This window comes from Delphinus delphis, chromosome 17 (genome assembly GCF_949987515.2).
Source record: "Delphinus delphis chromosome 17, mDelDel1.2, whole genome shotgun sequence".
Taxonomy (NCBI): domain Eukaryota; kingdom Metazoa; phylum Chordata; class Mammalia; order Artiodactyla; family Delphinidae; genus Delphinus; species Delphinus delphis.
The window spans coordinates 61865059-61891770 of NC_082699.1; the positions used below are offsets into that span (position 1 = coordinate 61865059).

The 26712-nt window shown below is 41.0% G+C and overlaps 1 protein-coding gene across 4 annotated transcripts in view; it reads left to right on the top strand.

The window, feature by feature from the left end:
* The window catches only part of DEPTOR (DEP domain containing MTOR interacting protein), a 141820-nt gene that overhangs the window by 60816 nt on the left and 54292 nt on the right, over positions 1 to 26712 (top strand). For all 4 annotated transcript variants that reach the window (XM_059995127.1, XM_059995124.1, XM_059995126.1 and 1 more), the window contains exon 4: positions 3654 to 3832. In XM_059995127.1, the coding sequence (XP_059851110.1) occupies positions 3654 to 3832 (179 nt within the window). The remainder of the gene's footprint in view (positions 1 to 3653; positions 3833 to 26712) is intronic.

The following is a 26712-nucleotide window of genomic DNA, read 5'->3' on the forward strand; positions in this document are numbered from 1 at the left end:
TTATGTAGTTGTCTTAGTTCAGGCTGCTTTAACAAAAATACTATAGACTGGATGGCTTATACGATAGACCCTCATTTCTCACGGTCTGGAGGCTGGGGAGTCCAAGATCAAGGCGCCAGCAGACCTGGTGTATGGTAAGGCACCTTAGTTTGCAGAGGTCTGCTCATTGTATTATCGTCACAAGAGAGAAACAGGAAGCAAGTTCTCTTCTGTCCCTTCTTATAAGGACAGTAATCTCATCGTGGGTCTGTAGGGGAACAAAGTTTGCCACCCCAAAATGTCTCTTTGGTGTGTGGATTACTTCGAGCTGAAAACAATCAAGGCCCGAAAGATTCTGGAAGAACCTTTGACCTGTGACCTAACTGCCTAAAAAATTTTAGATAGAGGACCTGTTCCAGGAAGGGAGCTATCAACATAGATAACTATAGTATGAGCTAGGTGTGTAGGCAAGGAGAAACCTGGGAAGTCTGTTAAAATTCCCCTCTGTGTCCCATTGTCTCTGCATGACACAACAAACATTTATTTACCAAACAGTTGCCTTTACATCTCCATGTGAATTGCCTTCCTCCCCTTTGAAGTCCTGAACCACTACCCCAACATCCTCTTTTGTCTTTACCTGAAGGTAGTATTTAAAGTGAGGGTTTTGACTCTCTGACATACATCACAGCAAGATCCTTTTTGACCCACCTCCTGGAGAAAGGGAAATAAAAACAAAAATAAACAAATGGGACCTAATGAAACTTCAAAGCTTTTGCACAGCAAAGGAAACCTTAAACAAGACAAAAAGACAACCCTCAGAATGGGAGAAAATATTTGCAGATGAAGAAGCAACGGACAAAGGATTAATCTCCGAAATTTACAAGCAGCCCATGCAGCTCAATATCAAAAAAACAAACAACCCTAACCAAAAATGGGCAGAAGACCTAAGGAGACATTGCTCCAAAGAAGATATACAGACGGCCATCAAACACATGAAAGGATGCTCATCGCTAATCATTAGAGAAATGCAAATCATAACTACAATGAGGTATTACCTCACACTGGTCAGAATGGCCATCATCAAAAAATCTACAAACAGTAAATGCTGGAGAGGGTGTGGAGAAAAGGGAACCCTCTTGCACTGTTGGTGGGAATGTAAATTGATACAGCCAGTATGGAGAACAGTATGGAGGTTCCTTAAAAAACTACAAATAGAACTACCATATGACCCAGCAATCCCACTACTGGGCATATACCTGGAGAAAACCATAATTCAAAAAGAGTCATGTACCACAATGTTCATTGCAGCTCTATTTACAATAGCCAGGACATGGAAGCAACCTAAGTGTCCATCAACAGATGAATGGATAAAGAAGATGTGGCACATATATACAATGGAATATTACTCAGCCGTAAAAAGAAATGAAATTGAGTTATTTGTAGTGAGGTGGATGGACTTAGAGTCTGTCATACAGAGTGAGGTAAGTCAGAAAGACAAAAACAAATACCGTATGCTAACACATATATATGGAATCCAAAATTTAAAAAAAGAAATCGTTCTGAAGAACCTAGGGGCAAGACAGGAATAAAGACGCAGATGTAGGGAATGGACTTGAGGACATGGCGAGAGGGAAGGGTAAGCTGGGAGGAAGTGAGAGAGTGTCATGGACATATATACACTACCAAATGTAAATTAGATAGCTGGTGGGAAGCAGCTGCATAACACAGGGACATCAGCTCCGTGCTTTGTGACCACCTAGAGGGGTGGGATAGCGAGAGTGGGAGGGAGACGCAAGAGGGAGGAGATATGGGGATATATGTATGCATATAGCTGATTCACTTTGTTATACAGCAGAAACTAGCATACCATTGTAAAGCAATTATATTCCAATAAAGATGTTAAAAAAATAAATAAAGTGAGGGTTTTGGCCATTTTGGTGAGTTACTCAGTTTCCCTGGGTCTCTCCCCTGTACATTTTATTAAACTTTTGTATGATTTTCTCCTGTTAATCAGTCTTATGTCAATCTACTTCTTAGACCAGCCAGAAGAAACTAAAAGGGTAGAGGAAAACTTCTTCCTCCCCAGTAGGGCTCCACCCTCATGAAATAATCACCTCTCAAAAGCCCCACCTCCAAATTCTATCACGTTGGTCTTTAGTGTTTCAGTATGTTGCAGAAAGGGGGGCCCCTTCTAGGGCCCTAGAGAGCCTAATAGGTGGACCCTCTCGTATCAGATGTATTTTACGTGGAAATACATTTAGAGCATACTATGTAGTTGTTGCCAATATACTGAACTCTTAGATCGGATCCTGTCATACTTCTGCTTGAGACTTCTCAATTATTTTCCATTGCACTTAGAATAGAATCCTCAGTGGGGCCGATGGGATCTGCTGACCTATTCCCTACCAACCCCCCCTTTATGTCAGGGCACACCTATTTCCTTTCACACCCTCACATATCCCAAGATCTTTCCCACCCCTAGTCCTTGTGTTGCAGGAAGGGACCCCTTCCAGGGCCTGAGAGTGGGCTCTTGTCTAACACTCGGAAATGAATTGCCCGAGGAGACACACGTGCTGACAATGCAAGAGACTGTATTGGGAAGGGGCGCCCGGGGGGAGAGCAGGAGGGTAAGGGAACCCAGGAGAACTGCTCTGCCACGTGGCTCGCAGTCTCGGGTTTTATGGGAATGGGGTTAGTTTCTGGGTTATCTCTGGCCAATCATTCTGACTCAGGGTCCTTCCTGGTGGCACTTGCATCACTCAGCCAAGATGGATTCCAGCGAGGAGGATTCTGGGAGGTTGGGAGGACATGTGGACTGGCGTCTCCTCTCTCCTTCTGACCTTTCCTGAATTCTTCCAGTTGGTGGTAGCTTGTTAGTTCCGCGTTCCTTACCAGGACCTCCTGTTGTAAGATGACTCATGCAAGTGGCTACTATCCAGCCTGGCTAGGGTGGGTGGTTTCAATCAGTGGTTCCCCTAACAACTATGTGAATTTGGGGAAGACACAAACATTCAGTCCATAGCAAGTCATCTTCTTATTAGCCCAATGACTTGGGAAAAGGAAAAATGCCTTTAGGAAAGAAATACGAGAGTTTTTTAGGAAAGTAGGGTGGCGTTTGGTCAGGAACTCCCTCTCAAGATGGCTAAACTGAATACAGTTTGCTAAAGCTAGAGTTTTGGATTGCTTTTTCAGTTTTTTTCTAATCACCAGGAAAAAATGCATCTTATTCACTTCTGAAGCAGATCCTTCTCTTGACAATTGCATTTGGGGCAACACATGACAGCCACATCTGTCTGTCTGACAACCTTGCGGTGATACTTCGCAGAAGCCTAGGATGTGGGATTTCAAATGAGTAATTTTCCTTTTGTGTAGGTTTCTTTTTCTTTCTTTCTTTCTTTTTTTTTAAAATTGAAGTATAGTTGACTTACAATATTAGTTTTAAGTATACACCATAGTGATTCCAAATTTTTATAGATTATACTCTATGTAAAGTTATTATAAAATATTGTCTGTATTCCCTGTGCTGGACAATATATCCTTGTAGCTTGTTTATTTTGTACGTGGTGATTTGTACCTCTTAACCCCCAACCCTATCTTTCCCCTCCTCTCTTCCCTCTCCCCACTGGTAAGTGTAGGTTTATTTATTTATTTATTTTTTCACTATCTTCCTCCAGGCTGATGAGCCCTGAAAACACACTCCTGCAGCCCAGGGAAGAGGAAGGGGTCAAGTACGAGCGCACCTTCATGGCGTCTGAATTCCTGGATTGGCTGGTTCAGGAGGGTGAGGCCACCACAAGGAAAGAGGCGGAACAGCTCTGCCACCGGCTTATGGAGCACAGCATCATACAGCACGGTGAGTGTATGGTCAGCTTTTGCTAAACCCTAAAATCTTGTGCTACGACTGCAGGCTTTTATTTCTCAGGCATGGCTCTGTAAGTCAACTGTGCCTCTGCTTGGGCTCCGCTTGGCTTGTCTCCAAACTGGGGGTCACATTCAGCTATGTGTTTCATGCCTTCTCATTCTGGGACTCAGAGTAAAGGAGCATCCACTCTCTGGACTCTATTGTTTTGACAGATGAGGGCAGAAGCTAGAGAAGGCAGGCAGATTCTTGCAGCGTCTCCAAACACTTCTGCTTGGGTGTGATTTAACATTACAGCTTCATGTCCAGCTGGCCATAGCAGGTCATCTGGTCAAGTCTGGATGGGAAGTAGATGGCTCTCGCAAGGTTGGTCGCATTGGGAGAATGAAAATTCGCTGAACCGTGGTTCAAGCTGCCTCACTGAAGAAGTATCCAAAGGCCTTCAGATTTTCACTTTTCTTTTTAGAGCTGAATCATAATGCAATATAATGTACTGTTCAGGAACTCTATTCGTTATCTGTTGCTACATAAGAAATTACTCTAAAACTTAATGGTATAAAATAATAATAAATGTTTATGATCTCACATAGTTTTTGTGGCTCAGGAATTTGGGAGGAGCTTAGTGGGTGGTTTGGCTTGGAGGTCTCTTACGAGGTTGCAGTCAAGACATTGGCTGGGGTTACAGTCATCTGACGGCTTGATAGCCTGGAGGATTTGCTTCCACAGTGGCTCACTTCTGTGCCTACCATAGAAGTGCTGGTGCTGGCTGTTGGCCGGAAGCTTCTGTCCATTGCTCTATGGACTTCTTCATAAGGCTGCCTGAGAATTCTCATGACATGGCAACCTGGCTTCTTGCAGAGGGAGTGATCCAAGAGAATGCAAGACAGAAGCTACAGTGTCTTTTAATTGAGCCTTGGGAGTCACACACTGTTGTTTCTTCAATACTCTATTGGTTACCAGGTCAGTCCTGTTGAGTATGAGAGAGGACTATGCGTGTGCTAACCAGGAGGCAAGGATCGCTGGAGCCATCTCAGTTCTTATGAGGCTGCCTATTGCAAGAACATAGGCTCTGGAATCCCAACTCCACCAGTGATTAGCTACTTACCTTCTCTCATCTGTAAAATGGGCATACCTGCATAGGTTGGTTGTAGGAGTACAGGTGGTAGATATAAAGCACTTGGCTCAGTGCCTTGCTCTTAATAAGTGCTCAATCAATTTACTAATATAGCTGCAAGGTGTAGGCTTAGAACAGTGAGGAAAGGGCCGGGAACCAGATAAGCATTTCAGCCTAGGAGTCAATATGAAAGGTAATAACTTGAATCATTCTTACTGTAAACCCTCCTACCTCCACTTCCACACAGGCCTAGAATTTCTATCCAAGTGTTAGGGAGATAATAATGGAATTATTTGAAAGAAACTTTTGAAATTATTGGGAGCAGTGTTTCACAAACTGCAGATTGCAACCCTTTAGTGGGTTTAGTGAAATAAGTTTAGGGAGTCATTCCCCCAGCGTTAAAAACATTTTTTTTAGGACAGGGAACTATATTCAGTATCCTGTGATAAACCATAATGGAAAAGAATATGAAAAAGAATGTATAAATAACTGTCACTTTGCTGTACAGCAGAAATTAATACAACATTGTAAATCAACCATACTTCAATAAAATTTTTTTAAAAAAAGAACTACTAAGAAAAAAACTTTTTTCATAGACTAGAGTAGACTCTTAGTACTCAAAGTGTGGTCCATGGACCCACAGTGTCACCTGGGAACATGATAGAAATGCAGACTCTCTGATCCCACTGAATCTGATCTACATTTTTGCATAACCCCGAGTGATTCGAATGCACTTTAAAAGTTTGAGATGCAGTGGATTGGATTTAACTAGAATAGAAAATTTCAGAGCATAGTTTATGTAATAAGGTCAAGGATTGTTTTGCAAAACTTTATTGCAGTTAGATATACACTATATAAACATATGACCATAGTCATGTGTGCACTGATTTGTAACATAAAAATTAGTACTCTGCATTGTGGTCAAATATTTTGAAAAGCCCCTGATCTAGAAGCATTGGTTTGCAAGGCACTCAAGCCACTCAGTTATTTTGGGGTGTTTTCTCCTAACTGATGTTGCCACAATGGCACTTACAACTGTTTATTGACGATCTGATATGTTTCCTGCTGGGCTATTGATTGAGGTTTGGAAGGTGGATAGAATTGTAAAATACCAGTATGGTTCCTGGCCTTAAACAGCTTATAGTCTTGTAGAGATTATAAAACGGATATAGAAGCAATTAGAGAGCAATTGAAGTTGTAGGATATAGTTTATTTATTGGTTATTTATTTTATACCATGTGCCACGCACTGTCCTAGAGATTTTACACATTAACTTATTGAAACCTCTTAAACTCTTTGAGTCAGATATTCTAATTTTTGTTGTTGTTAAATTTATCTTATTGTGGTAAGAACACCTAACATGAGATCAACTCTCTTAACAAAATTTTTTTAAGTGTACGAAATAGTAACCATTAATTACAGGGCAGGTATTTTTATTATCTCCATTTTACAGATAAGGAAACCAAGGCACCAGTAGGTTAAGTAATTTGTATGAGGCCACTCAGGTGGTAGTGTCCAAATGGATATTATCGCTAATAAGTGTGAACTCAGAATTGGTTGGAGTGACTGGTGCTTTCCACCATGAAAAATGGTGTGTTTGGGTTAGAGTTAACGCTGTCATCTTTGCTCCAGACAGAAAACTTGGTGATACCAAACTCTAGAGAAAACCAGAGTTTTATACTACCATTTACTGACTGATAATGTACATCTCAACTTCAGAGAGAAGATAGAGGATGCCACAAATTGTTTCCAAATGATTTCCAAAGAGTGAGTAATTATGCCTCAATTACAGTGTAATTATTATTATTTTTTTGGCTGCGTTGGGTCTTCGTTGCTGTGCGAGCTTTCTCTAGTTGCAGCGAGCGGGGGCTACTCTTCGTTGCGCTGTGCGGGCTTCTCATTGCGGTGGCTTCTCTTGTTGCGGAGCACAGGCTCTAGGCGCACGGGCTTCAGTGGTTGTGGCACGTGGGCTCTAGAGTGCAGGCTCAGTAGTTGTGACGCACAGGCATAGTTGCTCCGTGGCGTGTGGGATCTTCCCGGACCAGGGCTTGAACCCGTGTCCCCTGCATTGGCAGGCAGATTCTTAACCACTGCGCCACCAGGGAAGCCCCTACAGTGTAATTTTATAATGCTTTAAACATAAATGCCATAACGTTGTGATGTAAAGGATAAAATAAGGAATTATTGTTAGCAAATCTTATCCACGGAAATTTGTTTTCCATGGTTTTAGGAGGATTGAATATTCTCTATATACAGAGTCAGAGTTTCCAAGGGAGTTCCAGTTTCCCAGCAACTCATTGCTAGATCACAGATTCTAACTCTGAGTTATGAAAACATGGCCACCACATATGTGTATGTTAGAGTTAATGATAAATACCAGCTAGTATCTTAAGCAGAGCTCTGAATTGTCCAGCTAATAATTAATTTCATAAGTTAAACATTAAAGAAAGTCAGCCTCTAGGCTTTGAGCAAAAGGTTGCTGGATAAAAGTGGTTCCCTAGCTTGAAACCAGTAGGCATAAAAATCAAGCCCACTTATGAAATCCTAACCAGCTTCATTTATGAATGGTTAATGGTGCTCTGTAATCAGGACAGAACTTGTTAGCTGAGTAATTAACTTGCATGCCAATGTATATGTGTGTGTATATATATATATATATATATATAATGATATTATTATCATTATTACAGTTTTACAGTGAAGAATTCTTGAATTCAAAGCCTTTAAGATATTTTTCCAAGGTTGCATAGCTACCCGGTAGCTACTAGGCATTGTGCCTTAGAAAGGAGTTTCCGTTGGTCCAGGATGTATGTAATCGGGTGTGGCTTGCCGGGCACTGTGGAATGAACATGGTCTTTGGAGGGAAACAGGCAGGATTTACATCGCATCTCCTTCACCTACTGTGTGACCTTGTCGACATCTCAACTCTTCCATTCCTCAGGTTTTAAAATTTATTAAATTAAAGTCATATTATATACCTTTGAGAGTTGTTATGTTTGGATGGTTTGTTGGGTTTTTGGTTTTGCTTTTTGAAATCCTAGGACTACCCACATGTACTAGAAAGACTCAACATATGATTGGACTCGTGGCTAAGGTTTTTTAGTCTTAAAAAGACACAGAGAAGGATCAGCAAGGGAAAAAGACACATTGGGTGTTGTCTGGAGAAATCCAGGTGCAGGATTCCTCTGTTCTCCCTTCCAGGGCCGGGCAGAACTGGTTCCTTCTTCCAGCAGGGACATGCAGTAACACGTGTACAATATCTCTGCCCAGGGAAACCCACTTGAAACTCAGAGGGCAAGATTTTTATTGGGGGCTGCTCATAGAGGTATACTCTGCCTGCCCAGACAGCCACAGTATACTCCGTGCCTTCCAGCCACAGTATACACACGGTATACTCCGTGCCTTCCAGACTCTCAGAAGGAAAGCACGTATTCTCCATTAATTGCAGTGTTTGTGCAAACAATCTGGGCAGGCTGGTGCAGCAGAATTCAGTGTCCCAGGTAGAGCAAAGTTGCCTTATCAGATGGTAACTCAGAGAACCTTTCAAAAGCCAAGTTCCCAGAAGCTAGCCACGGGCCAGGCCCACAAGCACGCTTTTCTGTTTCAAGGCTGCTATGATAACTCTTTCCTGCCCAGAGCTGCTGTGAGAATTAAACGATAAAGGTGGGCAAAAGCTTTTAGCAGAGTCTACCTCTTATGGCCCTCAAATGCCAGCTATTGTACTTGATCTGATCAATTCTAAATAACAGCTAAAATGTACAGAGTCCCTGCTATATGCCAGACACTGTTCTAATCACTCTACATTTACTCCTTTAAATAGCTCTATGAGTTAGGTATCATAATAATTCTCATTCTTAAAATGAGGTTAAGTAACTTGCTGAAGACAAGAGCTAGTAAATGGTAGATTCAAGATTCACATCAAGGCAATCTGGCTCTTAATCAGAAAAGAAGATTGGATGCTAATTATAAGCTTCCCTAGACTAGGAAAAAAATTCTCAACTTTTATTGCATCAGCTCATACAGCCTGTCAGATATTGCAACTATAATCATTGTTAGCTCGTAAAATATTACAAGATTCCTTTTTCACAAACGGTGACCAAGTACCTTGAGATTTTTGTGTGACCTTTGCCAACGCGATGAACACATTTCTTTACTCACGTAAATATCTCCCTCAACTGCTGAGCTGCTCTCCAGCTATCTTTTCCTTAAATGGAGGGTAACAGACAGCAGAGTCACGTGGGTAAATTGCTCACAGCTGCAGCAGCTGACCCTGGATAATCAGGCTACCGCTGCTGTGTCCAGGCGTATAATTTCCTCTTTTAAAGATTTAGTCAGAGCACTTTAACAATTTCAACACTTCATCAAGCCCTCTTTCTTTTTCTTTTGTTTTTGAAAAATATAATTATATAAATTTTGCAACACACAAAGCAGTTTTCCATGTATTATATTTTTAATCCTCCCAGCTGCTCGAGGGTAGTTTTGGTGATCCCATTCTCCAGTGGAAGACAATAGCTGAGACATTCTCCCTGGTAGCCACGAAGAGAGAATTTGGGATCTTCTGCAAAGGAAGTTAGATGCCAGATCCAGACAGGAATTAACCCCATCTTCTCAGTAATTAAGAGCACTTGACAGAGTTCGGCCCAGCCTGGAATAGCGTAGCCAAAGAAGAAGAGAGGGAGGGAAGGAAGGATGGGAGGAAGGAAGAACAAAGGCACTGATGATTGAGGAGTTTGCAACTTGCCCAAGACCATATGATATTACAGAAAAAAGTTATTCTGACACTTGTTAAAATGGTAAGGAATACTTTAAGACTAGTGCAATAGGACTATTGTAGCAAGGGAGGGAGATGGGGCTCAACTCCAAGAACAGCGAGGACAAGTGGGGTTTTATAGCCATGGAACAGGGTGAAGGGGGTCAGTGGATGGAAATTTATTAATGGGAGACACCAAGGGCAGGGGGATTTTGAGGCCAGGGACTTAGACGTCAAAGATGGAGGATGAGGAACTTGATAAAATAATAAGAGTGATCAGGTATCACGATTTGGGGGATCCTGACTTAGCAGGATTCTTCGCTAAGGCTGGGCTGGGTAGGTCAAATCTGGCTGAGTCACATGCCTACCTCCTGACCCTGGATGAGCAGGGCCCTTTGACTGACAGACTCGCCAAGTCAGGGAGGGGCATTCTTCCACCAAAAAAAAATTTTTTTTGTAAGTTCTGTTACCACAGGATAGGGGCCAATGTCAAGGCCTAGTAGAAATGAGGGCTCAGGGACTTCCCTGGTGGTCCAGTGGTTAAGAATCTGCCTTCCAGTGCAGGGAACTTGGGTTCCACCCTGGTCAGGGAACTAAGATCCCACATGCCGAGGGGCAACTAGCCCGTGCTCTGCAACTACTGAGCCCGTGCACTCTAGAGCCCCAGCGCCACAACCGGAGAGAAGCCTACACACCTCAAGGAAGAGCCCACGCGCTGCAACGAAAGATCCCACGTGCCGTAACTAAGACCCAAGCAGCCAAATAAATAAATAAAAATATTTTTTAAAAGAAATGGAAATGAGGGCTCAGAGAAACCTGACTGAAGTCTGGAAAGGAGAGAGTCTTTGTCAATGGCACCCTACCCTTGCTTACCTGCCCTTTCTTCTTCCCTATCGAGACTATCCTCTCCTGCTTCTGCTTTTGGTAACTCCTTGTCACCAACAAAATGAAGATTTTTCCATTACAGGTGGTACCCAGTATCTTAGTGTTTCTTTACCCTTAGCTGGAATATAAGTGCTTTGAAGACAGATAATTTGTTTTCTGGGAACTTCCTGGTGGTCCATTGGTGAGGACTCCATGCTTCAATGGCAGGGGGCACTGGTACAGTCCCTGTTTTGGGATCTAGATCCTGCATGCTGCTCCGTGCAGCCAAAACAAAGAAAGGATTTGTTTTCTTGTCTCTGTATCGCCCATGGCTTGGCACTTATGTATCAGCTATTCAGTAAAAAATGTGTAGAACGAATGAACGACAGTAGTGACCACTTTCTGAGGATTTGCCATTTGCCAGGCACACCGTTGGGTGTTTACACCAGCTAGAGTTCTTTGAATATAAGCAGCCTCAATCATCATTTGCTTCAAATATATGGCAGAGTGAACTGATAGTTAAAGCCCTGGAAAGCCAAGCTGCCTGGAGAAGAACTGGAGCAGCTCTTGGGGATCCAGTTGCGAGGAACTAGTGATGAAGGGCAATCCCTCTCAGACACCTACAGCTAAGAAACCAGTGCTAGCTATTTTCTGCCTATGCTGGCCCTCTCTCCGGAGACTAAACTCTAGAGAACAACTCTGATTGGCTGAGTCTGGGTCACATGCCCACCTCTTGTCCCCTGGATAGGCAGGGCCCTTTGACTGACAGACTAACCAAGTGGTGGTGGGTCATTGTTCCACCCAAAGAAAAAAAAATTTTTTTCTTGAAAGTTCTGTTACCACAAGGCAGGCTGGGCAGGCGAAAGCAACAGACAAGCTGTCCTTTACTGCTATCAGTTCATTTAATCCTCCCCCCAAATCAATTCACTTGATATTATTTTCCCTGTTGCTTTAGATGACAATATTTAAGCATTTGCCATGAGCCTAATCATTCTCGGCTCCTAAATTTTATACTCTGAATAGAAGAAAATACAGATTGGGTAGGATAGTTCCATAATCCGCTTTCAATAATTAATATTTCAAGTGTCATCTTTATCAGCAGCTGTTATCTACTGTAACTTTTTCCTTTCTCGATTTAAAATTTCTTGGAATTTTCCTACTGTGCCCTCTGATAGGCTTTGGCTCTGTTTTACTTTTTATTATAGCTGAATCCAAAGCAGGAAGAAAAACGGACACAGCCAGCCTGCTGTCACAATGCAAACAGAAGGAAACAGGTTTCCTTGGTAAAGTCACAGGCTAATACTTTGGCACACAATATAGTATTGGTTTTGTTGAAGGACAACAGGTCTGTAGCTACACAAAGGCTTGACTTTTAGAAGGTATGAAAGGAGTGAGAGATGCCTCATCTTATGTAATCTTCCAAAAGAAGGGTGTTATGTGCAAAGAATAGAGGTCTTTTGTGAACAGTGTCATAACTGTAAATATTTCTTTCCTCAGTTGACATCAGTATAGCTTTTGTCAGGTGTCCATAAACTGATCCTCTAGATACAGACTGTGGCTCTGTAGCCTGGGCCCCTACCGACTCCTGCCTTGCTTCTGACAGCTTGTGGGCCGGTGGCCGCTGCAGTACAGGGTCTTCAGTTTGCCCAAATGTGACCTTGTTAAAGTGGCACAAGGAAGCCTTAAAAACACATGCACACAATCTCTGTGCAGTTGAAGTTTATGAAAGTATGCAGTCTCCTGGCCTTACATGGTAATTTAAGGACTCAGCTGGGTTTCGGTGGTCATTTTTGGAGGGACCTGGAGGCTGGGGTCTCAAGTTTATTAAAAGAACAATATGTCAGGATCTCCTGGGTGGAATGGACAGTTCAGACTGCTGATTCTTCTCCTGGTCAAAAAGCACGGTGGTGTTCACTCCTGGTTACTGATGGACATGAGCTTGACCACAGCCCTCAAGGGGAGATTGGGGGTAAGGGGGGCAAAAAGTTAAGAGGTTCTCCTTTAAGGACAAACTGCCTCCATTCTCTTTTTTCTAGCTCTGACCCTGTGTCAATCTTGAGGGAGCTCCTCTCTCAGCTGGGAGGCTGGGAGTTTGGGCAGGGATTCCTGTGTGGGACCCAGGCTCTCCTTGAGCAGTTATGACGATTATTCTCACGGCCGTTTCATCTTTGCCACACTGAGGTCTCTCTTAGTTCTTCCTCTAGAAAATCTCCCACCTGCCACTTAGGGCTCTCAATTCTTAGCCACTCACTTTAACTCAGTTTTTCTTTGCTGATACGTTTGTCTCAGGCAGTGTGACTGGGTTGTCTTTTGTGTTCTGGCCTATAGTCCTTTGGAGACGCTCCTTCTTTCTAGCTGCCTCCACCCTGCTCCCTCCTCCCCGCTTCTGCCAGAAATGGATCAACAAGCTGAAGTCTGTTGACACCATGGAGTGATTATCAGGTATAAAACTGACCATATGTAAAACTACAGTGAGGTATCACCTCACACTGGTCAGAATGGCCATCACCAAAAAGTCTACAAATAAGTGCTGGAGAGGGTGTGGAGAAAAGGGAACCCTCCTACACTGTTGGTGGGAATAAATTGGTGCAGCCACTATGGAGAACAGTATGGAGGTTCCTTAAAAAACTAAAAATAGAATTAACATACGACCCAGCAATCCCACTCCTGAGCATATACCCAGAAAAGAGGAAAACTGTAATTTGAAAAGATACATGCACACTGACGTTCATAGCAGCACTATTTACAATAGCCAGGACATGGAAGCAACCTAAGTGTCCACTGACAGATGAATGGATAAAGAAGATGTGGTACACACACACACACACACACTGGAATATTACTCAGTCATAAAAAAGGATGGAATATTGCCATTTACAGCAACATAGTTGGACCCAGAGATTATCATACTAAGCAAAGGAAGTCAGAGAAAAACAAAAATTATGTGATATCACTTATATGTGGAATCTAAAAAACAACACAAATGAAATTCTTTACAGAAAAGAAACAGACTCACAAATATAGAGAACAGACTTGTGGTTACCAAAGAGGGAAGAGGTAGGGAGGGTAAAGGATAAATTAGGAGTGTGGGATTAACAGATACACACCAATATAAATATATAAAATAGATAAGCAATAAAGATTTTCTGTATAGCACAGAAAACTATATCTTGTAATAACCTATAATGGAAAAGAATCTGAAAAAAAATGTGTAACTGAATCACTTTGCTGTACACCTGAAACTAACACAATGTTGTAAATCAACTGTACTTCAAGTAAAAAGCAAAACAGGACTTCCCTGGTGGCACAATGGTTAAGAATCTGCCTGCCAATGCTGGGGACACAGGTTTGATCCCTGGTCCTGGAAGATCCCACTTGCCACGGAGCAGCTAAGCCCGTGAGCCACAACTACTGAAGCCCGCGCGCCTAGAGCCTGTGCTCCACAGCAAGAGAAGCCACAGCAGTGAGAAACACTCGCACCTCAACGAAGAGTAGCCCCCGCTCACCGCAACTAGAGGAAGCCTGCGTGCAGCAACGAAGACCCGATGCAGCCAAAAATATAAATAAATAAATTTTAAAAATTTTTAAATGAATTAAAAAATTGTAAAAAAAAAAAAACTGACCATATGTAAACTCTGATCAATGTGACTATAGAACAGTATTAAGTTAAAATTTAAGAAGGGATTACACACACACACACACACACACACACACACACATACATCCTTATTACAGTTGGAAAAATACTTTTATTAATATCATAAGCAATTTTAATCTAAAATGGAGAGTAATCTTTTTGTAAAATTGCTTATATATATTATTTTTAACCTGACATAACATTTTAAAGACTCTAACATTTTATCTAGCTTTATTCTGAAAAGGTCCCCTTCACTTTCTTTCTCTCTGTCCCAGTAATGACATTTGACCCAACAAGGAGCCCAGCCCCTCTCCTCTCTCCTTTCCACCCGAGGAAAGCCTGCATATCAGAGTCTATATTCCTTCCATTTTATTTTAGCCACTCCCTTAGCTGTGGCCTAGGTTTCAGTCTGATTGGAAATGACCAAAGCCACCAGGCCAAAGAAGGGGGTCTGGGTATTGGTTTTGGCCACTGGCAAAACCACTCCTGTCTCTCTGAAGTCCTCTTCCACAGTTGCTGGGAACTTAACCTCAAGAAAGGATTCCTGTCAAGTGGGAACATAATGTACTTCCTCATCAAAATGAAGGAAATAGGATAGGGAGATAGTGTGTGTGAGGGGGAAGCAGACAGCAATACCAACAACTTTTGACCACTTGGCTGTCAAGAGCTCAGGATAAGAATTATCTTCTAGGACAAATGGCTCTCAAAGTGCTACACTTAAAGGGATGAACTTGTTTGTTAGCTGATCTGTTCCTATGAGGTACCAGCCTCTAGACTGATCCTATTTTCCATGGAAATCGGATGAAAGCCACAAATGCAATCCATATATGTAATTTTAAATTTTCTAGTAGCCGCAGTGAAAGTAAAATAGAACAGATGAAATTAACCTTCATAATATATATTTAACTCATCTCCAAAATGTTATTTCAAAATATAATCGATATGGAAAATAGCGATCAGCTCTTTTATGTTCCTTTTTTTCATATTCAATCTTCCAAATCCAGTGTGTATTTTACACTTATAGCTCCTTGCCACATTTCTGGTGCTTGTCAGCCATTCTGAAGAGCAAAGCTCTAGACCTTTGAGCAAAGCACAGAGTATGGTGGTATCCCAGTGAGTGTGTATTCCACTTTTCAGCCCCTTAGCTCAGAGATCTTTGTTGAGATCTTTGTTCCCCGACAGCTGAAATGCCTATAAGTTTGTGTTGAGGAAGCACCTTGGTGTCTCTATTTTGCTGTACCAGTTTGGACACCCAAGTAAACCTGGGTGCCAGACACACAAGTTTCTGGAATGGCAACAATTCTTCTCTCTCTCTCTCTCTTTTTTACTTTTTTTTCCTATTTTTTGCTGTGCGGCATGTGGGATCTGAGTTCCCCGACCAGGGATTGAACCCGTGCCTCCTGCAGTGGAAGTGAGGTGTCTTAACCACTGGACTGCCAGGGAAGTCCCTCTTCTCTCTTCTTTAGCTCAGTGATTTCACAGTCATGTTTTCTTTTTTCTCTGATTTTTTAAATATTTCCTTTGACTAAATATTTTTAATATTTCCACAAGTCAGAAATTGTTGACTGAGATCATTTGGACTGGATCTGAACTCAGCAGTTCTCTTTTTTTTGCGGTACGCGGGCCTCTCACTGTTGTGGCCTCTCCCATTGCGGAGCACAGGCTCCGGACGCGCAGGCTCAGCAGCCATAGCTCACGGGCCCAGCCTCTCCACAGCATGTGGGATCTTCCCGGACCGGGGCACAAACCCGTGTCCCCTGCATCAGCAGGCGGACTCTCAACCACTGCACCACCAGGGAAGCCCCAGCAGTTCTCTTTTTGCTCAGAATGGGCTTATTCAGTATACGAACCCAAATTCAGGAGCACTTTCTTAAATTCCTAGTCTTTGTCATGGGATCCTTTGGATTTTTGCTGACAGCAGAACAATATTATTTATTCATGGTACACGGGCATCATTGCAGCCCTGTCTTCCAGAGAGCTGTGGCTTCCCATATATTTATTAATTTCACTTGCTTTGGTTAAAAGACGTTATTGTAATTTATTTTCCACAGATGGAAACACTGAGACCCAGGGACTGTCCATAACCACTTCTGTCACCAGGGAATCAGAGCCGAGTTGCTGGAAGGCATATCTTCTGCCTGTAAGACTTTCTGTCTAATCGCTCTTGGCTTCCGAGTAAAGCATAGCTTGTTACAAGGTGTGGGCTGCAGATAAACAGAAAGTGTTTGTTTTCTAAGCCTTTGATTTCTGTGTCCAGACCTGAGTTTGGAACAATAACAGAATTGTGTTTTGCTGCAAATAAGAGAAAATGTAGTAATGCCTGCTTGAACAGAAAGGTTCCTCTTTATTTAGGAAGAGTCACCTTTCCCAGAGATTTCTACTGACATTACATGGGCCAGATCTGTGTCAACATGGACTCGTCCGCCGGATGGCAATCAGTGAATCTAATGCTGTTAGCCGGGCACACTGCTGCCCTGTACAAATAATAAAGGAGGAAGAAAGGGAAAATGGGTTTTGGACAAGCAGCTAGTATTGTCAGCCACGAGGACAAGTGTCTTTTTCATTAAGTAACTAAGTGACCTTCCCTCTGAAACATGGGCTTCCAAGGAACAGTTTGTTTCCTCTGTCCTCAGCCTGAGCTCCTGGTAGCTCTAAGCTAGATTTAAAGCAGGTGGATGTACAAGTGTTAATGTCTTAGTTTTGACCTAGTTTTGTCTTAGTTTATATCATGGTTATATTAACGTCAGGGGGTGCTGGGTGAAGGATATATGGGAGCTGTCTGTACGGTCTTTACAGCTTTTTTTTTTTATAAATCTAGAATTATTTTAAAACAAAGTTTACTGGGAAAAAAAGTAGGTGAGGTATTTCCTATTTTCCTTTTTTGTTTAAGATGAGTACAAGTATAAATAATATAGAAATATATGGAGACTTATTTTTTTAAAAGCTACTAAATCTCACCACTGACATCCTCCTTTTCTGAACGTCTGCATCTTCCTCCTTCAAGGGTCCTAGTCTCTCCGGTCTCATATGGAATACCTGATAAATTACTGTATGCTAAAGCACGCACAGGTTATACGGTAACCTTTCTGGGAATGGTAAGCAGATGTCATCTGGGAATAAGGCTTTGGTGGGCTTTCATAGCTAGTGGTTTTGAGTAGGATTTATTCTGATACCTCCAGCATCACATTGGATGTCCTTCTCTACGTTGCTGGCCGTGCTGAATTTATCTGGTTTAGGTAGGATGCCTTCTTTTCCCACAGACCACCTAGAGTTGCTGCCAGAAGCTTTGCTTACATAGGTGAAGTCTGAAAAGGATTAGAAAGGTATCCTTTGGGCACTGACACCTGGGTGGGCCCTCAATTGGAAGCCCACACATGGCTAACATTAACTGAATGCTTCTATGTACCAGAAACTCTAATAAGCCTTTTACCTATGTTGTTTCATTACCTCTTCAACTCATTTTACAGATGAATAAAATTGAAGTTCAGGGGCGTTAAGTAACTTAGTAAAGAGTGAAGCCAGTGTTCAACCCAAGACCATCTGTAAGCAGAGGGGTGTTTACCATGCTGTCTCTTTGTCCTTTTAATAAGCAATTCCAAGGTAATCAACATTTTACCCTGGTGAAGAATTTTGTAGAAAACATGCCCAGCCAAGTTGTCTTCTGTTACCTGGCGACAGGAATAAATGAGGAAAAAGCAGACTGCTTTCTGGTGTTTGTAAGCTCATTGCCTCCTCATTTGGCATTATTATGGGATGGGAGACAGTCTAGGGAGGAGATTAAGGGATGGGGTTTCAGAGTTAATCTGTCAATGCTTCTGTCTTGGATCTTCCAGTTAATGACTATGGGACCTTGGGCAAGTTGACCTTGTGTAATCTCATCTGTAAAATACAAATAATTACAATAGCTCTCTCTGCTGCTTTGAGAACTGAATGATATAATCATGCCATGTGTACCACTTAGTAAATGTTAGCTGATTGCTACTCTTATTATTGTTATCATCAATATATCCTCATCATCAGATGCCTTGGTGGGTAGAGATTAATATACATTTAATGGCCTCATCCATTGCTGGTCTTAATATCTTATACATACTCTATACTGAATATATACTTTTAAAAATAAATCAACACCGAAGGCCCTTGGATTTATGCCACAATTCCAAAGGCTCTAGAACAGAGTTACAGATTTCTTTCATTGAATTACGCATATGAAGGATTTCATTTGCCAGACAAAGTAAATTTGTTTTCAGACCTCTCTGCACTTACAATATGAATTAGTCTCTGAAAAACAACCTCATTTTTGAAAAACATACTCTTTGTTCTGAATTTTATCACTAACAACATGAGGTTCTAGGCTTTGGAATGCACCCAGCTGTTATTTAAAGATGCATAGAGAAGAATAAAATATAATTTGACCTTGCATCTGTTTATTGCCTTTACTTTTCTCGCAGTAAGACACAGAAGCAGCAGAAACCCGTACAATTACAATGTCATGTTTTGATTTTCATCTTTTCTGCAATCTTACTGAAGTTACTTGGATCCTTTTTCCTCTTTTCCATCTCCTTTCCTCCCTTCAGCCAATTAAATAAGTGTAATTGGGTTCTAACTTTGTGTATATGAAGTGTTTTGTTTTAGTAATATCAATTCATAGAACTTTATGCCCTAAAATCAATTTTCTGCTCTCATATCCTCTTCTTAATATTGTCAGTACTCAGGAAGTAATTATTTTAGTTCTCTGACTGACTGTTGGTATTGCCTTTTGAAGAGTTTTGTATCCCAGGCACCTAACTGTCCTTGTGTGGCCTAATTGTCTAACCTCGAATCAAGGACTTGTGCTGCTTTGGAAAACAGAGCTCTTTCAACTCCTGCATCGCTTTAGGATGGTTTGAGATGGGTAGTTATGGCTTTAAGTACAGTTTAGATTTTCTTGAAAGAATAGCTTTCATCTTCTATTGTAATTAATGCTCAATTCATATTTTCCAACAGACACATTTAAAAAGCATAATATTTATGTATTTTAGTTCTGACAATTTTTTAAATATGCAGCGTACTAAGTGACATAAAATACTTGGACCCTGTAGGACTGTGATCTAGCAGGAGCAGGGAGGCAAAAGAGTGCAGATCCATACTTGGACGTGTGAAACAACTGAAAGCTTTTGTTGGCAGGGAAGGTGCAGCAGTTTCATAGGCAGAATTTATTTGCCTTTTATTAACGCAAATGTCTGAGGACTAGATCTGCCACCTCTTAATCCTTAAAGTTTGTCAGTCCTCTTAAGCAATGTCTGTAGGTGCTAATGTCCTTTCAGGAGGAGCTATAAGGGTCAGTAGGATATAAAAAAGAAAACAAGAGGAAATGGAGCCAGTGGTAGGATGGAGTGACATCCTTGATGGCCCAGAAAGATCCTTCACCCACCATCGCACACTGGGTGAAGTGGTGAGCCATGCCCACCTTTGCTGCTGTGCGATGTTCTGATGATAACGATGTTAATCACAGCCAGGGAGGGCCTTCTGCTGGGAAGGTGACCTTGAAGACGTTTTAGCTTTGACACCAACTTGCAGGACTAGTCACAGCCCCCCCAGCCTCATTCTTTGCTGGTCTTTTTTCTTCCCCATTATAATAGTCATTATCCTTATTCCCCTGTCTAAGCCCTCTTTTGACTCTTCTAAATTCTAAAACTTTTTAAAAGTTCTGATGAAGTGCTGTTCAGGGGACAGTTGATGTACACACATTCTTTCCCCCTCCCCCTTCCTCACCACCACCTTCTTACTTTCTTATCACACTGCTGGATTCAGTTACTTATTTCATGATGTCTGTTGTGTTATGTCATCTGCCAGCAAACATTTCAAGGATGGATGAAGGTATGTGATCTTCCTCTCTCCAGCTAGATAAGTAGCCTAAAATGTCTTATATTCAGCGGAACTTACAGGGCTTAAGATGATAAGTTTTTATATTCATCCTTAGAACAAATGTGTGAATGGAATAGAAGCCAATTCTCCTTCTTTCAGATAATCAGCTTTTAAAAATTCCTTTCTTTGCTAACTCATCCTAATAATTTATAAGAGAAAAAATGTAGCCACATTATCCACCAAAAGAATATATCTGAACTGTGTCACTTTATGATTTCGGTAGACTCCATGACGTTCCCCTCATGCTTTCTGAAAAGTGAAGGCAGACTTCCCTGGTGGCGCAGTAGTTAGGAATCTGCCTGCCAATGCAGGGGACACGGGTTTGAGCCCTGGTCCGGGAAGATCCCACATGCCGTGGAGCAACTAAGCCCGTGTGCCGCAACTACTGAGCCTGCACTCTAGAGCCCGTGAGCCACAACTACTGAGCCCACGTGTCTCAACTACTGAAGCGCCTAGAGCCCGTGCTCCGCAACAAGAGAAGCCACCGCAATGAGAAGCCCGCGCACCGCAACGAAGAGTAGCCCCTGCTCGCCACAACTAGAGAAAGCCCATGTGCAGCAACGAAGACCCAATGCAGCCAAAACTAAATACATAAATTAATTTTTTTTAAAAAGTGAAGGCATACAGTGAATAGGGATCTGTTTTCTTTTACCAAATATGAACATTGGGAATTTAGTGCTTCTAAAGCCCCCATTTCCCTAAGCAATAAGATTGTCTTGTATTTACATTGCTTCAGCTTTCTGGCTGTTTCTGCTTTTCCTCTTGTTTTATGTCTCACTTAATACTAAGCCAAGCCAAGCCCCTAGAGAATTCCACCAATAAAAAGAGAATGCTTGGAAAGTCCCAGAAACTATAAATTGGATGAGTAAGAAGTTGTCAGTTTTCAATTACAGCTGTGATAAAAGCACAACTAGAACAGTAGATACTGAGTTGAATATTGTCTCTCCTTACTTCCTCCTGCTTAGAGATTAATCTTCTCCAGGAGCAATTCAGTCAACTATTCCTCTATTGCTAGGCATCAACTTTGGTTCCAAATTTGTATAGCTGCAAACAATGGTGATGTGCCCATTTTAAAAAATATATATATTCTCAAGGAACAAAGAATGAAATCTGTTAAATTATATATATCACAACATTTACTCTAATATATAGGTCCTGTATAGCACTGAGATCTAAGAAATGAAGAATTGGAATGACCTCAAGATTTAGAGACACCAGTCACTGTTCTCCTCCTTGATTTTTCTTTCCTTCTCTTTAATTTTTTTCCCCTTAGCTCTTAGGGTATTTTTTCTGTGTTTAACAAAGAGCAACTTGCTTATGTAGCAAATGATTTTTGCATTTCATTTGGAGAGTGTCATGTTAAAGTGTAGAAAGAATCAATGCATCTCTCTCTCTGGAATATAAACTGTATGCCCTTTAGCCATTTTTATTTCTTGAGACTCTACATATGTAATTTATGGCGAAACAAAAGAAATCTTTGGCTTCCTTAAACTAATTCTTAAAACTTCCTGTGTCTTAATTCACTCCTTTATTTCTCGCTTTTCTTTGACTTCTGAGATTTAATTATTTTCCAGTGGGATACTTGCCAAGCTTGAACTGGACATCTGGTTAAGATTTCATATTTTTGTCAAGTGAGAGATGACAGAACTGCTCGTGGGAGCTGGGCAAAGTGTTCTTAAAAGAAGGGCAGAAAAGACAGAAGAAATGGGTTCTGTGCAAGAACTTAAGTGACCAAAAGCTAAAGTCAATCTTTAGGAATCTGAGAAGAACACTTAAAACACTATATGTCAGATACCATTTCAAATCTCTTATGTAAATTATCCCATTTCTTCTTCACAGCAAAACTATGCAAAAAATTTGAGGCTTAAATTTAGTAAGTTGCCCTAATCACTCAGTTCATAAAGGTGGCAGAACTGGGAGCAAAACCGAGCTTTTCTGACTCTAGAACCTTTGCTTTTCATTGCATGATACTGTTTTCTAAAAGTTATTTAGCATTAAGAGAGTTTTCAGAAAAATCCCAACTTAACTGCTTTCTTCTCATGTGAAACAATGTCTCTTTTAGAAGACTTTGGTATTGATGGGCTTGAAAGGATGAGCAGACGAGGTGTCATATTCCAATCAGCATGCTAGGATAGATGGCTGGGATCCTGCGTGTCACTTACTAGGTACTCGGTTGAATAAATGAATGATGTCATGTGTGATTGATTGATGCTGTTATATGGCTGTCTACCTGCACTCTTAGCTTTTGTAGCTACGATTATCTTTGTTATACCTAGGGCTACACTCACAAACGAAGCAAATGTATGAAACTCTGTTCATGTTATTAAACTTTTAATGAGAGGGTAAAAAATAAAGAATCCTTTTAAAAGTCAAATAATTCATTGAAAACAATGCAAGTAACACATGCAATTGTCACTTCTCTCTTCTGAGAGAAGAATTTGACTCCATCTGTGCCAGACACACAGCTGGAGGATGAACACATGGAGACCTTCATGTGGCTGCTCCCGAGGCCCTAACACCCAAATAAGTCCTTGAAAATTGAAGTGGGGCATTAAATGCAGTGTCTCACAAAACTGGATTCCCATAAGTCACATGGCAGTGTATCACCAGCAAATGATGGTCACAGTGAAGACAACAACAGTCGTTGTAAAATAACAAAAGTGCAATTTTTTTAATTGAATGTTCTTATTTATTTATTTTTCATGTATATTTATTTATTTTTGGCTGTGTTGGGTCTTCATTGCTGCGTGTGGGCTTTCTCTAGCTGCGCTGAGCGGGGGCTACTCTTCATCGTGGTACACGGGCTTCTCATTGTCGTGGCTTCTCTTGTTGCGGAGCACGGGCTCTAGGCCTGTGGGCTTCAGTAGTTGTGGCACACGGGCTCAGTAGTTGTGGCTCACGGGCTCCAGAGCGCAGGCTTCAGTAGTTGTGGCACGTGGGCTCAGTAGTTGTGGCTTGCGGGCTCTAGAGCGCAGGCTCAGTAGTTGTGGTGCAGGGGCTTAGTTGCTCTGCAGCATGTGGGATCTTCCCAGGCCAGGGCTCGAACCTGTGTCCCCTGCACTGGCAGGCGGATTCTTAACCACTGCGCCACCAGAGAAGCCCCAAAAGTGCAATTTATTGCCTTCTTACAATCTGCTTGACATTATGCTTTACATGGATAGTCTACTATCTCATCCAGTCCTGGTTTTCCCTGATTTGGTCATGTTGAAGGTCATGTACACTACTGGAAAGAGAATGTGATGAGTAAAGCCTATTTAAACTTAGTCCTTGTGTCTTATCTTAGATAGTATGTTTACCCTTTAAGATAGAGGTGGTACCATGCTGGGGAGGTGGGGAATGGGGGTGAATTAATCTCTGACTCAGTAGTCAAAGCCTGAGGAGGTTAACTTAGTAGTCAAATTTCCACTTCAATTAAAAATATTTTTAAAGTACTTTTATCTGCTATGGAATTCATTTAGATTCAAATGCTTTTCTGGATTTATTTATACCAAAGCCAATGTTTTGTGTAATTCACTGTACAAAGACAAAACAATAGGTGTTAATAAGGCTATATATAGTACCATGTATTTTCAGGTTATAATTTAAGATACTGTTGCCAAAACCTTGAGGATTTAAAAAATCATCCTAAACTCAGAACAGGTTGCCAGAAATAAATAACTTATCTATAAAATTGTATTATAGCATTTTAAAAATTTTATTTATATTTCATTTATTTATTTATTTTGACTGCATTGGGTCTTCGTTGCTGTGCGGGCTTCTCATTGCAGTGGCTTCTCTTGTTGCAGAGCACGGGCTCTAGGGGGCACCGCCTTCAGTAGTTGTGACTCACAGGCTCTAGAGCTCAGGCTCAGTAGTTGTGGTGCACAGGCTTAGTTCCTCTGTGGCATGTGGGATCTTCCCGGACCAGGGATCGAACCCATGTCCCCTCCATTGGCAGGTGGATTCTTAACCACTGCACCACCAGGGAAGTCCCATATTATAGTATTATTGAATGTAGTAATGTGCTAAATTTATGTAAAAACTTGACTATTGAAAGAGCTACTATTTGTAGATATCATATCAAAGTGTAATTGGCTTATCTTTTGGTTCAAGATGCATTTAGTATCTCCTGAATGCAAGAATGTATTATTTACTGAGAACATGCAGAATTATCACTGAATTAGATGTGTTTGTCTTTGTGGCCGACATCATTCATTTAGCTGAAGTGAATAGTTTATCACCATTTAAAGATTGTGAAACAGCTATATGAATCATTAAGTTAAATTTTAGCAGGGTGTACTCTCTTGATAGGGACCCACATTTCTGAGACTCTGATATTCATGTAACCAGAAGAGTTATTCATTAGCAAATGTGGATGATAAATACAGTCGCAACCCTAGATTGCATTTGCTGGTGTTGACCTAGAAGCGATGTGATTCTGTTTGTGAAATACCCAAGGAGGCTGTTGAACCAGTAAACATTATTGATAAAAGGGTTAATGTAATTCTTAATACATTGTATTAGATTATTTTCCCAGTGGTTTATAGAATTTTTGAATTTCACAGTCCAAAAAAAAATTTTTGCCAAGAATGAATACTTAAAAAAAAGAACTTCTGTTTTTACCATAATTTCATAAAACACTGGGCAAGAAAAATACCTGGCATATAGTCATCCTGACTCAATAAACGTTAGTTGAATAAATGGGCGGGTGAATGAACAACAAAAAAGTTGTGATGATATAATTTTAGAATAAATGAAAGCCTTTAAATGGAATATACTTATTTTTAGGAAAAACTAAATCCATTGTCCTTAATGTTGCAATTTCCCCATGGCCCAACACACTCTTCATGACATACCATGAGCCCACAGGTTGACTGGTTGCTACATAACTAGCCACTAGGTAGTTCAAAGTTAGCTGTATTCTGGATGTGCTTCATATCCCTTTGTCTACCCACCATGGACAATTCACTTCTAGCCATTTACAGAGCACCTACTCTGACCCAAACATGTAGTAGTTTGAGGATGCCACAATGATTAAGACACAGCCCAGGCTCTCAAGCAGAGTGACTTAGTTGGGGAAAGAGATGTGCTCCCCCAAGCAAATAAACCCATATTACGCTACAGTGTGGTGTCACAAAAAGACTGCCGATCGCTAGGTGTATGGGTGACAGAAAGAAAATAAAAAATGTACTCTGTGATGAACATGGAAGTTGAGTGTTGGAGAAGGTGACATTTTACTATAACTTTAGAGTCTTTTCCAATCTCTTGTGGCCTGTGTTTCTAAGTAAACATGTTGCTTTTGGATCAGAAGCCAAAGTTGTGTGGCCTTGGGGAAGTTACTGAAGTAACTTCAGTCTCAATTCTTGCACTGTAAATCACTTACAGAGTGATTGTGAGGACAGTATTGTATAATATTTGTAAAGTTAGTACAGTGGCATATAGCAAGTAAGCTACTAGCATAGCTAGTAGAGCCTGTTTGAACAGCAAAAATAGTCTGTATGATACTATATACCATAACATCTTACAGAAAAAACCTGAATGAACTTTTTTGGCCAACCCAATATAATGGTAGATACATCTGACAAAATCTGTGGAATGTTCAACATCAAGGTGAACCCTAATGTAAACTATGGACTCTGGATAATAATGATGTATTAGTGTACATTCATCAATTGTAACATCTGTTCCTTTCTCGATAATTGATGGTAGAGCAAAGTTGTGTGTTGGGGGGCAGAGAGTATATGAGAACTCTGCACTTTCTGCTCAGTTTTGCTGTGAACCTAAAACTGCTTTAAAAAATAAATCTCTTTTTTTTAAAGACAATCCAATTAAAAAAATAGACAAAGGATTTGGATAGACAGTTCTCCAAAGGAGATAGGCACATAGACAATAAGCGCGTAAAAATATGTTCAACGTTATAAGCCATCATGGAAATGAAAGTCAAAATCACAATAAGATACCACTACACAGCCATTAGGACAAGTGTAACAAAAAAGATAGAGAATAACAAGGGTTGCTAAGGATGTGGAACAATTAGGACCCCCTGCTCTGTTGGTGGGAATGTAAAATGGGGCATCCTCTTTGGAGAAGAACCTGGCATACAGCGTAGGGTTACCATGTGATCCTGCCATTCTACTCCTAGTTGTAAACCTAAGAGAAATGAATACATATGTCCACACAAAAATTTGTATATGAATGTTAATAACATTATTCATTATAACCAGGAAGTGAAAACAACTCAAGTGTCCATCAACTGATGCATGGATAAACAAAATACAGTATGTCCATACAATGGAATATTATTTGGCAGTAAAAAGCAGTGAAGTACCGATACATGGCATTACGTGGATAAACCTTGTAAACATTATGCCAAGTGAAAGAAGCAAGTCACAATGGACCATATCTTATATGACTCTATTTATATGAAATGCCCAACATAGACAAATCTACAGAGACAGAAAGTTGATTAGTGCTTGCCTAGGGGTTGCCTAGGGGTTATGGGCAGATTGGAAGTGATAGCTAAGGAGTGTTGGGTTTCTTTTGGGGGTGATGGACATGTTTTAAAATTGATTGTGATGATGGGATGCACAACTCTGTGAATATAGTATAGACTAGAATATATA